Source organism: Ammodytes marinus (genome assembly GCF_949987685.1).
Source record: "Ammodytes marinus genome assembly, chromosome: 10".
NCBI lineage: Eukaryota > Metazoa > Chordata > Actinopteri > Uranoscopiformes > Ammodytidae > Ammodytes > Ammodytes marinus.
The window spans coordinates 12,360,635-12,376,328 of NC_137214.1; the positions used below are offsets into that span (position 1 = coordinate 12,360,635).

At 42.7% G+C, this 15,694-nt stretch overlaps 1 protein-coding gene across 1 annotated transcript; it reads left to right on the forward strand.

Moving 5' to 3' along the window:
• Positions 1 to 2,367: 2,367 nt before the first annotated feature.
• kdm2ab (lysine (K)-specific demethylase 2Ab) lies at positions 2,368 to 15,313 on the forward strand. The gene is made up of 23 exons (XM_080035689.1): positions 2,368 to 2,554; positions 2,960 to 2,998; positions 4,346 to 4,484; positions 4,738 to 4,816; positions 5,011 to 5,057; positions 5,406 to 5,584; positions 5,853 to 5,959; positions 6,128 to 6,221; positions 6,627 to 6,780; positions 6,900 to 7,015; positions 7,688 to 7,814; positions 7,931 to 8,205; positions 8,371 to 8,448; positions 8,659 to 8,904; positions 9,270 to 9,398; positions 9,525 to 9,605; positions 9,771 to 9,995; positions 10,380 to 10,409; positions 11,107 to 12,191; positions 12,755 to 12,918; positions 13,066 to 13,212; positions 13,343 to 13,558; positions 13,910 to 15,313. Exons 2-23 carry the CDS (start codon positions 2,963 to 2,965, stop codon positions 14,089 to 14,091), a joined length of 3,936 nt encoding a protein of 1,311 aa, XP_079891815.1. The 5' UTR covers positions 2,368 to 2,554; positions 2,960 to 2,962; the 3' UTR covers positions 14,092 to 15,313.
• Positions 15,314 to 15,694: the final 381 nt, after the last annotated feature.

Consider the following 15,694-nt stretch of genomic DNA (forward strand, 5'->3'; position numbering starts at 1 on the left):
AAAAGATGATGATCACGTTGTGCTGTGCCATCATTGGAATCGTTGGGTTCTCCTATCTCTACAGCTTCTTCTCGTGAAAGGCTTCACACAGGTAAAACATCTCAATAGCCCATTACACTGCAAGATCATTTATTTTGCGCTACGTGTTGAAATAATAAACCTTTTTTTGTCTTTGTGTAGTGTTTCTAGGAAAGAGGGTTTCATGAAAAAGAGCATTTCCAGAGGTCCCCCTGTTTTCTTTACCTTGTCCACTATTTGAATGTTTTAAAATCTATAAAAAAATACCAGAAAAAAGGCCTATGTTAAAACTGAACCGTGTCAGTCCTGTGCAGTTATCCTTCTAATGATCATTTGAATCTTCAAAATGTTTTTGCTGTATGAAGTGTTTGAAAACGTGTTCTATAAATGTGTGGTATTTTTCTCAGGCAGCCTGACCACAAGGGCAGGCTGAATGAGGGCTCAATTTGAGATTTTGAATTTATTTTTTGGAACATTTTTGGTACACTGTAACTTACCGCCTCCTGGTGGTGCATGGAGGGGGTTTATAGTGAATCAGATTTAGAGTAATATTATTATAATAATCAGGATATTCCTTTAAATTCAAGTCTTTATAAATATGCATGAACATTATTTTTATGCAGCCTAGGTCCAAAAGTCAATATATGCACATTGACATGATTATGCTCTGGTCTAAGTTGTTTTAGTTGTTTTCATTTGAATACATTGTGTGTGAATTTTGGTGTTGTGTGTGTGTGATATGTCTGTATGCTGCTGAGATAGCCTGCTTTTCTGTAACGGCGGCTGTCACTCGCTCGCTGGATGTGTGTCAGTCAACCCAGTAAAGCCTGTTATGTAATAAAATATTTCTGTGCGTTGTACCAAATGTTGGTGTGTTGTGCATCGCTCCTTCTGTTCAGAGACAATTCTGGTTTCTACCACCGTAGACTCTACATCTTATCTGCCAATCCATGCATGACCCTTGTCATTTGTCGCCCCCTCCCCCTTTTTAATTTACTCTGAACTGTAGCCTACAACAGCAGTAAAATGTATGCCGCGATGCTCGACATTACATCCGTGTATTAAAAGCTTCCGTGACCTTATTTTATCCCCCATCTCGCTGTTCTTCATAACCGGAGCCAGGCCCCGCCCATCAGCAACCCCCGAAGGGCGGGGTCTACCACGGGAGTGCGCTTGTTTTTGCTTCCTCGTGAGCGGAACATAAACGGATTGGGGAGCAGTGAAAAAAAAATACATCTATTAGGCCTACATGTAGCATACAGCGGTAGGCCTACAAGCACAGAACAGATAGGGAGTAGCCTATACAGGCTTAATTTTGTTTTAAATAAATACACAAATAAATTAGTTAGGCTACATCAGCTATCAACTGATGAAATTAGGTTCTAATTTGCAGTGTGGTTAACTGGACTGCATTACATTTAGAGGTGTTCCTATTTTATTTGGCCACAACATTTTAATTCATCATAGGACCGGAATATTAGAAACATCTTGGCTACACACATTCTAACAGGCTACACACAATAGGTCTACACCACCAACAACAACACAAACTGAAGACAAAAAGAAAACATAGCTAGAAGGTGGATTAGGCCTACCTAAAATTCAGTCTCTTCAGCAGTATCTTCCAACAAAGTCAAAAAATATTTCCACACCTTACTAAAACTGTCTTTACTTTAAAGCGATTATGTTCCATCTTCTCAAATGATGAATATAAAAAACACATTTGAATATAATGCATAGCCTACCAGCATACCACCAGCCGCTAAACCCTAAATAATAGACATGCAGTAGAATTATTGGATTATATTGTAGACACATTAGAGATACATACTGTAAATGGACATTTCCACCTTAAAGGATTGCAGAAAATAAACAAATTGGTGAATACAATTTCACAATAATGCAATTCGATGTTGAATCAAATCCCAAGCCCCTAAATTATATTAAGTAACTTGATGTCTTTTAATGTCAAAATAAGGATGGTTTTTTGAAAATCTAAATTATTATTTAATTGTATAGTTTGTTGTAGCGCTGTTAGCTGTATTCTTCTCTAATTATTGTAAAGTGTTTGGTCGTGCCCCCCTCCCCCAAGAAAATTGATACAACGTCCCTGCTTCAGTAAGCCTAACATTTTGGATGCAGCTTCCTGGGACTCTAAATAAACCCACCCTTCAACCGTCAACCCGGGAGGACAAACCAAGTGCACTTGTATGTTAACATATTCTAATCTGGTTTGAATAGCACGCGTTTCGTCCAATGAGAGTGTCCTTATGTTAATTTTCGTGTACAGAAGGGAATATGGGGGTGGGTCTTTTTGTTGTGCTTCGGTTGTGTGTATGTGTGTGTATTTTGACCAGCTGAAAATGGCGGCTCGAAGCGTCGAATCGTCCTAACTTTATCTCACAATAATAAACACATCAACATACACAGCTATTCATCACATAACATGGGGAGAAACTTTACCAAGAAGCTTCAGACGCGCTAGGCGGGGAACATTGCTCTGAGCACCGCAGCTAGAAGGAGTTAAAACGCCGAGGTAAAGATAAAGAAGCTGCCGTACACAGGCTAACGTCAACTAGCCGCTGAGCTAGCGTAAACGTTAGCCGACGACTTGAGAAAAGGATTGTCAACTGAGCTAACGCTACTTTACATTAGCCTATAGCTAACACATTTGTTCAGGATATTCCCATTAAAAGGCAGTCGCTCTAGTGGGGAATTGTCCTTATGCAGCGACACAAGTTGGACGTAAATGTATGTCATTTTGTATATGTGTTGCTAACCTTAGCTTGCTGGCTAAAGCAACAATGTTGGCTACGGCTTTCTAGCTAAGCTCTACTCGGATAGAGATGTGTTTGTTTCTGTTCTACATAACGTTAACACACTGGAACAATTCATTGTCCAGTGGCTATTTGATAAGTGTAACTTTGTGTCTCTTGTATAGATTATGGAGGATCCTCATACGCGGTACAGCAAACGCCTGGTGAGTAACCAAAGAGTAAGCTCACTGGAAAAGTCTTGTTTTATGTGAGCAATGCAGCTGTTAAACGTTATTCGTCAATGTTGAGTTTTTATCGTTATCTCTTTAACACTCACCAAACTATCTTGTGACTCATACTCATTGTGTTTGATTGGGATGGCCCGTTTTCCTCAGGCACGTTTAAGTTATTGCAGTGGTCCTCTGTTTTGTTGTGTGTGTGTGTGCGCGTGTGTTTGTGTGTGTTCCTCCCTTAATGACGGTAATGAACCTGTCTATAGACTGTGGGTTCAAGAGGAGGTCAAGTCCACTGTCTGTGTCTTGTGCTTTGACCTTGCTTCACCCCTTCACCTGCTGTAAAACAATAAAACTCAATTTTTTACCATGGTGTAGGCTTACGCAGAGACATATTGTTGATACAATTGTTTTGGGGGACTAGATCCAAACCTACCTTTTCTTCATCAATTATTATGTAACAAGGCTATTTCTGCTTCAGTTGATTTCAAACTAATTTCTAGCCCTATTTGTTGGGCACACCGACACTTAAGGAAATACACAATACTTGCGTTGTTGTTATTGATTCCTTTTTTTAAATTGTATTACTTTATATAAAATCACCAGTGCATGTCGCTTTTATGATATTCAATTATTTTCAGTTGCAAATGAATAGATATTGTGCAGCCCTCAGGTACTAAAATGAATCAGAGTTTAGATAATACTAAATTTCTGTTAGTGGGGGTGGGAGGGATGTGAGAGCCTGTTGTTGGTGTGTGTGTGTGTGTGAGAGATCCATCTGTCTAGCCAGGCAGTTCTGCATAGGATGAATGGCAGGGGGAGTAAAAAGGAGGGGGCAGTGTGTGGAAGATTAACCCAGGCTATTGTGATGTTGTATTGTTCAAGCTCCCTCATGAACTGATTTGGTAACTGGCTGCCTGACTGATTACCTCAGATTGGTTTATCCTGATTTTTATCCTTCTCCTGGGTGAAAGCATTAAATTGGTCACAAATGGCATATGTTGTTCCTTTTGAGGTATGAGGGACAGCTCCTGTGGGTGTCAACTCATGTCCTTACAATTCTTTTTTTTTGAATACCAAGTGATGTTTGGCAGGTGCTGTAGTTGCCTTGATTGTGAGTTAGAGGACACGACTAAGAATTACAGCTTTCATTTAGTCCTTTACAACCCTTTTTTATTTTGAGCTTGTCAGGCTCAGTGAGACATCCAATGCTTTTTTTTAACTACCAGTTATTCCAGCCCTCCCCTCGTGTCATCCTGTCAACTTTCTCTTGTTCCGCACAAATCGTGTTGCTAGTCCTGACATAGAGGTTAAGATACACCGTCTTCTTGTCCTCAGCGTACAGGTACGCGGCGCCGCTACCAGGACGATGGAATCTCAGATGATGAAATCGAAGGGAAGCGAATGTTTGACCTTGACGAAAAGTTGATGTGCGTCAGGTTTAACTCTGACTTGATCAAATACATGGACGGTAAAGGTGAGAGGTTTCCACTAGTAAATTCAAAGAGATTTCTGTTGGATTATGATTAAAATGAAACCCTATGTGCCTAAACAAATCTAATGTCATGTAAAGATAATGTTTGTTCAGCATGCTGTGTTGCTTGATACTGCACATTTTTAACACTGTTTTGATTGGATAGAAGTGTGACTAAATTTTGTCGTCTTAGCTTTGGGTTCAAGTTTGGGTTTGTGATGACTTTGTCAACATGTAGTGTGTTTCTCCTTTCTAGATTTCACATTTGAATACATCCAGAGAGAAGGGCTCAGGGACCCCATTATCTTTGAGACATCCGATGGCCTTGGCCTACAGTAAGTCTTGTTCTTTTACTGGTTTATCACAGATTGTTATTTGTTTCTAAACACACATTCTTGTTTTTTTTATGTTTTCTGTGTGTAGATATATATTCAAGCCCAGTTTGAAATCATTAAAACGCAAATGCAGGTACACCCATTTGACCCTGTTTCTGGAGAAAAATGACAAAAAGAATGTCTCTGTCTTGCAGAATGCCAGACCGTGATTTCAGTGTGAGTGATGTCAAGTTGTGTGTGGGTAAGTTACTGTTTTATTTCAGTAGTAAATGGCTTTACGTTTTCTTACACAAAATGTAACATACCAAATGTCTGTTACCTGTGGTGACCCTATACTGATACATCGCCAGGCTGATATATTTTTGAAAATCATGCCTTTTTGCAGATATATCTTAACTTGTTAATGTGCTGGCTAAAAAGCTACAAGAAGGATACAAATGCTAAACCACAAATAACAGTGTCAAAAATCTGGTGTTCATTTCGCTAAAGTTGCTTGGCATTTTAATCGGAATTAGTATTTTATATATAGTTTGTCAGTGGATTTATGATGTAATTCTCAGTTGTTTGAAGACCCTTTTTTGACTTGCAGGTAGTCGACGCATTGTAGACGTGATGGATGTAAACACCCAGAAGGGAATCGAGATGTCTATGGCTCAGTGGCGACGCTATTATGAGACGCCGCCATCGGAAAGAGAAAAGCTCTACAATGTCATCAGCCTGGAGTTCAGCCACACCAGGCTGGAGAATCTGGTCAAACGGCCCGCTTCGGTGAGAATGCAGCAAAGTATTTCACAGCTCAGGGTCTTTACTCTTTACTCCTGTTAGTCACAAAGAAAGGGGTTAAACCACAAAGTAGGTCGAGAAAGGCCTAATAATATGTCTGCAACTTGAATGGCTACAGAGCTTTACCTTGGTCCGAGGGTGTAAACTATTTATCCACAAACAGAATGTGGTGTCTGTAATTAGAAACATTGGTGCAGCGATTTTTATATATGTATGTTTTATACAATTTTTTTTTTCCCTCTTTATTTTCCAGGTGGATCTGATTGACTGGGTAGACAACATGTGGCCCCGCCATCTCAAGGAGAGACAGAGAGACTCCACTAACGCCATCATAGACATGCATTATCCCAAAGTACAGAAGTGAGTAAAGCAGAGGCCTCAGAGACATGTAACGTTTGTGTGCTATGGTGAAGATACAATGTTTGGTTGTTTTATGTTTTTCCCATGTCCTCCTGTTATACCACCTTCTATACTGTTTTCATCTAAAATCCATAATTGTGTTTTCCACCCTTCCTCCCCTTCTCTCAGGTACTGCCTCATGAGTGTGCAGGGCTGCTTCACAGATTTCCACATCGACTTCGGAGGCACTTCAGTCTGGTACCACATCCTGAGAGGGGGAAAGGTCAGTCTAGGTTTGAGCCACACAAGAACCATATGCCTTGTTTCCAATGAGCAGTTTGGTTTGGTAGCTTGCGTTTCCACTACAAGCTTTTGAACTGCACTAAATACACTAATAAAATACTAAATACAATAAAATGGAGAATATATAGCCTACATGATGTGCTCTAGTATGGCGCTCCCTTGCCCTTAATGAGCCCTGGCACAGCATTTCCACTTTACAGACCTCTCCACCTATACAAATGTTAAAATGTACTGTTCTATGAAGGGGAAAATAGGGACAGGGAGGAAATTCCACGGATTCAAAGTATATTTGATAGTGGGCTAACACTTGTCATGGACATTTTTGAATTTATTGTTAAACCACAGACTATATATACATGACCTTTTTACCTGTGATCCCTTTCAGGTGTTCTGGCTCATTCCACCATCACCACAGAACCTGGAGATGTATGAGAACTGGGTCTTATCGGGAAAACAGGGAGACATCTTCTTGGGGGACAAGTGTCATGACTGTCAGAGGATAGAGCTCAAGCAGGGAAACACCTTCATAATCCCATCAGGTACTAGGATGCTGTAGTAAAGCTGTGACTATTACAAACAGCTAGTATACACTGTTAGATACACGGTCTCTAACCACTTCATGCCTTCACCCTCCGTCCTGTCTGTCTGTATGTTGTAGGGTGGATCCATGCCGTGTACACCCCAGAAGACACGCTGGTTTTTGGGGGAAATTTCCTCCACAGCTTCAACATCCCCATGCAGCTCAACATCTACAGCATTGAGGATCGCACGCGGGTGAGAATCTGCACCTCACATTCACTCTTCACTGCTTTTGACACAAGGTGTTACTCTCCTCTTGGCAAAAGCTGATGAATGCTTCAGATGCTGTGATTGTGCAACGCATGATTCAGAGATCTCATGCTGTGGAATTACTCACAATAGAAAACCGGTGGCGAAAGAATCGGCGTGACTTTAATTATAAAAAAATGTAACATCCATAAAGCTCCCAGTACCAGTTACGATAACTGGAAGCTAACCCGATTCAAGGGATTGACTTAAGTGACTGAATTACTGTAATTTATTGTGGAAACACAGAATGTCATGGTTGATACACTGTCCACTTGATTAGGTCTGTATCGTAGTTGATACTAATGTATAATGAAGTTTAGGGATCATGTATGTAAAATCTGAACGCTTAAGTCCAACTTGTGCTGTAAGTACACAATATCAAGCCATGTCCAGCAAAAAAGCACAAGTCTTTTGGGAGACGATGCAGAGATTCAACACACCTTTCATACATAGATGATCAGCTGGGCTAGTGGATGCGGGCAGGTATTCAGGCTGCATCTGCAATGTAGCCATTGAAGAAACTCTAAATATTCCCCATACCCTCCTAAGCAGAAGTGCAAACCAAAACTGAGTTGTAGGCAATATTATACTTAATGTGTTTCTGTGCTCCTCCTCTAGGTGCCACTTAAGTTCCGCTACCCCTTCTACTATGAGATGTGCTGGTACGTCCTGGAGAGATACCTCTACTGTTTGACCAACGTCTCCCACCTCACTCCTGAGTTCCAAAAACACTCTCTGGGCATAGGTGAGGACAGAGGAAGACCAGAAAACCTTGTTGTCTTTTTTTTATTTGACTTTTTCACACACAAATGAATCAATCACAGACATGAGCTTCAACTCTTGTGTCCTCTCTCTGTTCAGGGCTGACCAAGGCTGACCTTGAAACCGATGATGTCACTGGGAATGGCACCTCCAATGGAGTTGACAGTGACACTGAAAACGGTGAGATCAAGCTCAAGGAGGAGAAAGTCAAAGAAGAAGAGGCAGCTCAAGTTACCATACCTCAGCAGGTGCTGACTGCCTTTGAGCTGGAGGGACTGTGTAACCTCTTAGGCAAGCTGGAGGAACTGCCGGCCCACAAAAAGTGCATCCCTGCAGGCATCAGAAACGCAGCAGCCCTGCTCGCAGACATGAGGGTGGGTGTCGCCTTGCAGCTCACCTCACTGGCTACACCATATTCAAACATATACCATTTATAATAACCATGGTACAACATATAAAGACAGAGATTTATATTCCAAATATATTTTATATTTTTAATAGTGAACTTACTGTTCCTTTTCTCTTATCCATTTTTCCAGACTCTTCTGAGGGAGCATGCCAGTGATGACCCCAAGCTGTCCTACACTGACGAGCCCATTGTAAAGTGGCCCGAAAGGGTGAGTAGAAAACAGATTGTAGAGACGAATATGTACAGTAATGGAAGTAAGATAACAATATATTTTTTTAGCTGCTGTTTAGTTTCTTTAAAAGATTTATAGATTTTTCAAATAGCATTTTTAAGTATACATTGTAAAGAATTATAAAGCCAAACGTCAAACAAGGCCCTTGTATGTATCTAACCCTTGGCGCTGATGTCTGTTATACAGCCATCATGGTACCAGCCCCCCACTCCCCCTCCTCCTGTCATTTACCGTCCTCGCCACAAGCCTCCGGGTCAGAGGCAAAACAAGCGCTCCTCCATCTCGGCCCTGAGGCGCAGGCGGGTCAGGTGTAAGCGCTGTGCCGGCTGCTGCAGGAAGGAGTGCGGCAAGTGCCAGTACTGCCACGACATGAGGAAGTTTGGTGGGCCTGGACGCATGAAGAAGGGCTGCATGATGAGACAGTGTGTAACGGTGAGTTGTTATACCCACTGTCACTGTCATTGTATATGTGGAACCAAACAATGCTGCCCAAGTGTTGGGCCGGTAATAGTTTTGAATCACTGAGATCAAATGTAATTTTTTATTCTTTTACAACTCCAGAACTCTTTATTCTGATTGTCAATGAATAATCAAGATAACCAAAGAAACCAATTTTCTTTTTTTGTTTGTGATATCTCTGTTATCCAAGTACAGAATTTCTAAACTATAGCATAACATCGGCAATATTTACTAGTTGCTTGTAGTTATAAATGTTATACATTGGCTTTTGGAATTGAAAATATATGAATGTCACATAATTTCAACTGATTGTGTATTACATTCATATATTCCTTCAGCCTGCCTTGCCGAACACAGCACGATGTGCCGTATGTGGAGAAGGAGAATCGGATGAATCAAATCTGAGCACTCACTCACTCATGGAGTGCTCTGCGTGCTCGCAGATAGCCCATCCTAAATGCATTAAGGTAATATGTTCAGACACACTACACGTAAACTGAATACATTACCCAATTACTGCATGGTTTGTTTTGCTGTGGATAAAGCTGCATTTAGTAGTTTCTGTTCTCAGACTTTGAAGTGTTTTGTTTCAGGAACCTGGGGAGGGGAAGATCAGTAAGGATTTGCCCAGCTGCTGGGAATGTCCCAAATGTTACCAAGGCAAAAACTCAGAGGTACCAAACTCAGATCTTCTCACTCTCGCTCCTAATGTGTTTCTCTCTCTGTTCATTCAACAACTTTTCCTTTCTCTACAAAACTAAATGTTCTACAAGTTGCCCTATGGCCTTGTTGATACTAAAATGAACCCTAACCCCCTCTGCTCCTCATCCTTCCCACAGTCTTCCAGCGACGAGGATAGTGAAGAGTCGGAGGGCTTCACTTCCTTGCCACCGTCCAAACTTGCCTATCGTGAAGGCATTGGTGTAGGTGAGGGGGCCAAACTGGGGAAACGCAACAGACCCTCATCCAGACCCACAGCGCCACCACCTTCTCAGAAACTGCTACTCCAGCATCAACAGAGCCGCAAAAGAGCAAGTGCACTGGAGCTCCGACTTAAGAAGCGGGTAAAGTGGAAATAACTGCATTTTACTAATACATTTTTATTTTCCTGCATAGTAGGGGAAATGTCCTTATTTCAATTATTTGGACATAATTTCATTAGCGAAACACCAGTTCTTTCTGTTTTAGAAACCTTGAACATGAAGATGTTTTGGCCCAAGAGTTCTGACGTTTAGACATTGATTTTAATCAATTTCAGTCAGTGAAGATCTTTAAAATTAGCTTTATAAACATTACCTTGAATGAAACTTGCAGTCAACCTGAGACTGGTTTGGCAGTTAACACAGATGATTCTTGTCACCACCTCAGACTATTTTGTAGATAATAATGTGTCTCTGTGCCCAGGACATTTATCTTACTCGCCCCAACCGCTTTTCTGTTCATTGCAGATAAAACTGGAGCGCAGCAAACTCTTAACGGTAAGCAGGGCACTTTTCTAATGCAATGATTCTGTATTGCATTTGAATAATGCTACAATAAATATATGGTGTTTATCCAGAAGGTAGTTTCATCCAAACAACTTATTTGAGAATTTTTTTTTTTAAACCATGATGATTTTCTTTGTTTTGAAAATGCATATAGAACGGATTAACTCAATATCAGTGTAGTTGCAATGTAGCACTCAGTTCACAACAATTTTACAATTGAGAAAAAGCTTTACTGGTGCTATATTTTGGGAGGTTATTGTTAAAGACAATGCTAGGCAAGACATATACAGCGTTTCTGGAGAATTCTTGTTGTCAAAACCCCTCTTTGACAAAATCAGTGAATATCTCCTCACCATCCTCTACCTGTCCTTCCTGTGTGTAAGCGCTCGAAAGAAATCTGTTGTTAATACACAGCCTAAGCTCTATAAACTGGTATGTCAACAAAGGGACCCACCATGACTAGCAACATGTCCGATAACAGAGCCTAGGCTGTGTCTTCACAGTAACACCATATTTAATTTCAGCACACACACAGTAGGGACAGGCAGCGGATCGCGAGGAGATATTCAATTATTTTGACAAAAGTGTTCTCCAGAATCGCTGACTTCACCTTTTTTAAAGCACTGGATTTTGTGTTTGTCAGTTGTTCTCATTTGCCTTTCCTCTTAACCCCTTTATCTTCCAACAGAAACAGTCATCTCTGGACCGTTCTCCCCGGCTGCTGAGCTCCAGGCTGCTGTCGCGGCTTCGCTCTCCGACCAGCAGCAGACTATCTCAGGACAGAGGGCGGGTCTCGGGCTCCACCTGGGCAGGCAGCTCCCCTTACCAAGGCTCTCTGGGAGGGAGCGGCTCCATCCAGCAGCAGCTGTCTTCCCCCGCTGTGGTACTCGCGCCCAAGGGAGAGGCCCGCAGAGGGAGGGGGAGAGGGGTGAGGCTGCGGGGGGGAGGAGCGGGGAGAGGGATCAGAAGCACTGCCAGCCATGGACAGTTGGTGGAGGAGAGCGAGGACAGCAGCAGCAGCAGCAGCTCCAATAGCAGCAGCAGCTCCAATAGCAGCAGCAGCAGCACCAGCGACGAGGAAGAGGAGAGGGGTCCCAACAGCGGAAGAGGGCTGGACAAAGAGAACCAGCCCCAGTCCAGCCGAGGAGCACTTACAGCCAAAGAGAGAGAAGACGACGGGGGTGAGGCAGCCAACCAAAATGGCGCCGCAGAGGTCGATGACGAGGAAGAGATGGAGCAGGAAAGTCAAACGGGCGTCAAGAATGGCTCCTCCCATATCAAAGTGACACTCCAAAGGCCAACCAAGAGCAAGCGGGACCCGTCCGCTATCGTCCCCAAATTAGAGGCTGTCGCCCCTCAGACTGTCTCTACCGCAATACACAACCCGAGCAGAGCCCTCGCCAGACCCCCCATCAGAAACCATGGCCCCCCCTGTCCCGATCACTCCAACAGGCAAATCACACCAGCACACACGCACAGCAGCGGACACACAGACACTCGTACGTCCCACCCAGAGAGGCTGCTGGAGGCCTCTAAAAGAACCAAGCCGAGCAGCAGGCCGGCTAAACTGAGCAACGGCGCCTCCTGTTCTTCGTCATCCGATCTCCCTCACTTGCGCGTCCCCCTGTCCGCCCTGCAGGAAGGAGAGGCAGACAGGGAGGGTGCTGGCAGCGGGCCCGGCTGTGAGAGGGAGGTGTGGGTTTCTGTCTTCCGATACTTAAGTCGAGCGGACCTCTGTGTCTGCATGGCCGTCTGCAAGAACTGGTACAAATGGTAAGTGTAGTGGCAATCTAACAACAAAAAATGCCAGAAGTGGGGTAAGCCATTTAGCAACACGTGGTGGTGGTGCATCAAAAAGGGAGGGTCGCCAGGACTATACGTGTAACTATTTATTTTCTACAACTGTGCAAAACAATAGACAAGCTCTCATAACTTAAACAAAATAAATAACGATAACAAAACAGACAAATGATCCCACACTTAGCACGGTTGAAAAACTGTGTAGCTTCCTTCTACCATTAAAGACCCAATCAGCTGTTCATCCGGGACTTCTTTATATAAACTACGTCACCCTGTGATTGTCAACATAGATGCGCAAATGATCCAAAATATTTACAAAACATCACCAGTTCACCACACATAAATGTATTAACAAACAACACATGTAGAAGTTGGCTGCAACAGTAAGTACTGATGTATTTCATTGGGATTGGTCTTATTTGGCGGGTTCTTGATGACTGTCAATTTAACAGACGGAAGAGAGTGTATGATGTGGCTCTGCAAGTAAGAGAGCTAGAGGAATTGATGTTGTTCATTAATTTATTTTCTGTGTGTAGGTGTTTGGACAAGCGGCTTTGGTCGCGGATAGACCTGAGCATCAAACGCACTGTTACTCCTCAGGCCCTAACGGGCATCATAAAGAGACAGCCGGTCACGCTCGATCTCTCTTGGACCAACATCTCTAAAAAGCAGCTGAACTGGCTTGTTGGCCGCCTGCCTGGTACGGAAACATACATTTTTCTTCACACAATTTCTTATTGTTATTATTATCCAATGTGCTAAATCTCTGGGTTTTAAAAGGAATCGCAGCAATAAGTTGTGTGCTCTAACACATGTATTAAACACATGTCTGCTTTTAATTTTGCAGGGCTGAAGGATTTGATGGTGGCAGGTTGTTCCTGGTCATCTATTTCAGCTCTCTGCTCCTCTGGTTGCCCTCTCCTCCGTGCTCTGGACCTGCGCTATGCAGATGGGGTCAAAGACTCTCAGATCAGGGATTTAGTCACCCCTCCAGGTGAGAAAAGAATAGCCTCAGAGGCTACACATTGATTACTATTGCTCCACAAGTTGCTTCTGTTTGCCTTTTCCCTCATCAAACTCTTTGACAAAAACACATTTTTCCCCTGTTTCTTCCTCTATTGTAGGCTGTGACAATCGCAGTCAGCTGCGGACCATGCAGTGTTTGCGACTTGCAGGCCTGGACATCAGTGACTCCACTCTGCGCCTGGTGATCCGCCACATGCCCCATTTAACAAAACTGGACCTGTCCCACTGCAACAGCCTCAGTGACAACTCCATCAACCTGCTGACAGCTGTGGGCTCGTCCACCAGAAACACGCTCACAGAAATCAAACTAGGAGGTGAGATATTCAGGGAAAGGGCTTACTATATGCAAGACATACAACACATCTTTCAGGAACAAAGAATACTCACGTTAGTGAAGTTAGGAGCAACCATTCCTAAATAACATTTCTCAAAAAAAGAGAGAAAACATGTCCAAACTCTGTAAAATGTTATCAGTCTTTTAAGTGGAATGACATATTTGTTTGTCATTCTACTATTACACATCCCCCTGCCGGAATTGTTACTGCCCAAAACTTGACAAGGTGTACTGCCCTTTAACTCTTTACAGACTAGACATATTGCTTAAATGGAAATATTGCATTCCTCTATCACTGGTATTGACGTGTCTGTCGTTGTTTCTCTCCCAGGCTGCAGTAAACTGACAGACACGTGTCTGAAGTATCTCCGCCGCCTCTCCTGCATCTCACTGCTGGACCTGCGAGGCTGTAAAGGCGTCTCCCGCAAGGCCTGTGAGGGCTTCATCTCCGAGCTGTCAGTCAACATGCTCTACTGCCTATCAGATGAAAAACTGATCCAGAGGATATCCTAAACTTTGAGGTGTATGCTGAGGTGAATAAAAGGACACGGACGGGCAGGGAAGTTCACATGCACCTTTTATAAAGAAGGGGTGGGGTCTGAACTGGGGAGTGCTTACTCACTTTTTGGTTAGAGGGGTTGTCACACCTGCAGCAATGTTTCTTTTCAATGTTGTATACATGTGTTATCCTGTGTACCTACAAAGAGACTCAGGAGCTTATTTTTTCTGTTCTTTTGGGAATTCATGTTGTGTGGGAAAAGTAAAACCTTTTCTATTGCCAGCTGTGGGAGAACACAGGCAATATAATAGCTGTATTAAACTACACATCCTTTGGATAACCAAGTGCTCAACTCTTCTTTGGACAGATGCCAATCCAGACTCCCAACAACACAAACTCCTGCCTTGAGAGAAGAGAAGAGCAAAGACGTTGGAGTTTCATCCTCGGGGTATACCACATTGTTTTATTTAACTGATCCCCATACAGTCTTATTTATCCGTGACTCTGCTTGTATTCAGCTGCATTTGGGCGCTCCAAATCGATGGCTATTTTTCTTTCAAGGGAGCAAATGTTAAGTTGTTTGATCACTTACGCTTCATGCACAACAACTATGCTTTGAGATTATTATTATTTTTTTCTTCTTTAAGCAGAGTTAAGGTTACATGTCTTTCACATCATGGCTTTAAAAGTGGGTGAGTGGAATGACCTGTCTTTACCAGTTGTATAGTCACCATTTGGGTGCAACAGTGGGCCAGTGGTATACTGGATGAGTATAAATGGACGATGAATGGATGTGGTCGTTTAAGAGGGTAAAAAGTGTGAGAAGGCAATCGACAGGACAACAAGACCTCACGCCCAGCAGAGGGCAGGTTGCTTCAGGTGTACAGGCTTAGCCAAGGAAAAGCTCTCAGATAAATGGTGCATCTTTAAACAACCGTAAGACTTCAGGTGCTATTATTTCCAAACTCCTCTTGCTTTGTTTTTGTACAGAGACATTTAGAGCAAAAGTGTTAATATTCTAGATGAAACTGCTCTTTGATACACATTTTCTTTTCTTTTCATGGATGAAAAATGTGAGAATCTTACTTTTCACCTTGCCCGATTCAATGTAGAGATGTATGATTTTGTTTATTCTGTGGGGGGGCGGAGTCGCTCATTTCTTTGTTCCCTTAAAGTGTAGTGGTTCTGCATCCAAATACCGTCTCCTTCCCAGACTGCTCCCCTGGCCATACCCCCTTCAAATGACTTAAAGTATATGAATATATACTTTTGTGTAAATGTGTTTCCTCTTTTAGGTTATCAAAACGGGAATCCTGTAGCATTGTAATTATTTTCAGAAGACTTTTTTCACTTTATGTTATTTGTGTTATTTTTCAATAAAAAAAAGGAATATAAACATTGGGCAACTTGTCTTGTTTCTTACTGAGAAGTGGAAGAGATGCAAGTAAAAGGGTTCCACCCAGCTCCTCTCCATAACCTGGAAATAAAGCAACGCCTTCACAAATAAATAAATAAACGCTGCCGCAGCTGCTACTGTGCTTATATCGCGTTTGTCACATGAACAAAGCACCACGCTTGGGCAGATGTGATCTGGTCTAATGACCGTTATCCGGGCGA

What these genes read in the sequence shown, in the direction of transcription:
- kdm2ab (XM_080035689.1), top strand. Translation starts at nt 2,963, where the DNA reads ATGGAGGATCCTCATACGCGGTACAGCAAACGCCTG. An exon ending in TGGTCAAACGGCCCGCTTCG is followed by an intron (nt 5,585 to 5,852) that starts GTGAGAATGCAG and finishes TTTATTTTCCAG; the next exon opens with GTGGATCTGATTGACTGGGT. An exon ending in TTGTAAAGTGGCCCGAAAGG is followed by an intron (nt 8,449 to 8,658) that starts GTGAGTAGAAAA and finishes TCTGTTATACAG; the next exon opens with CCATCATGGTACCAGCCCCC.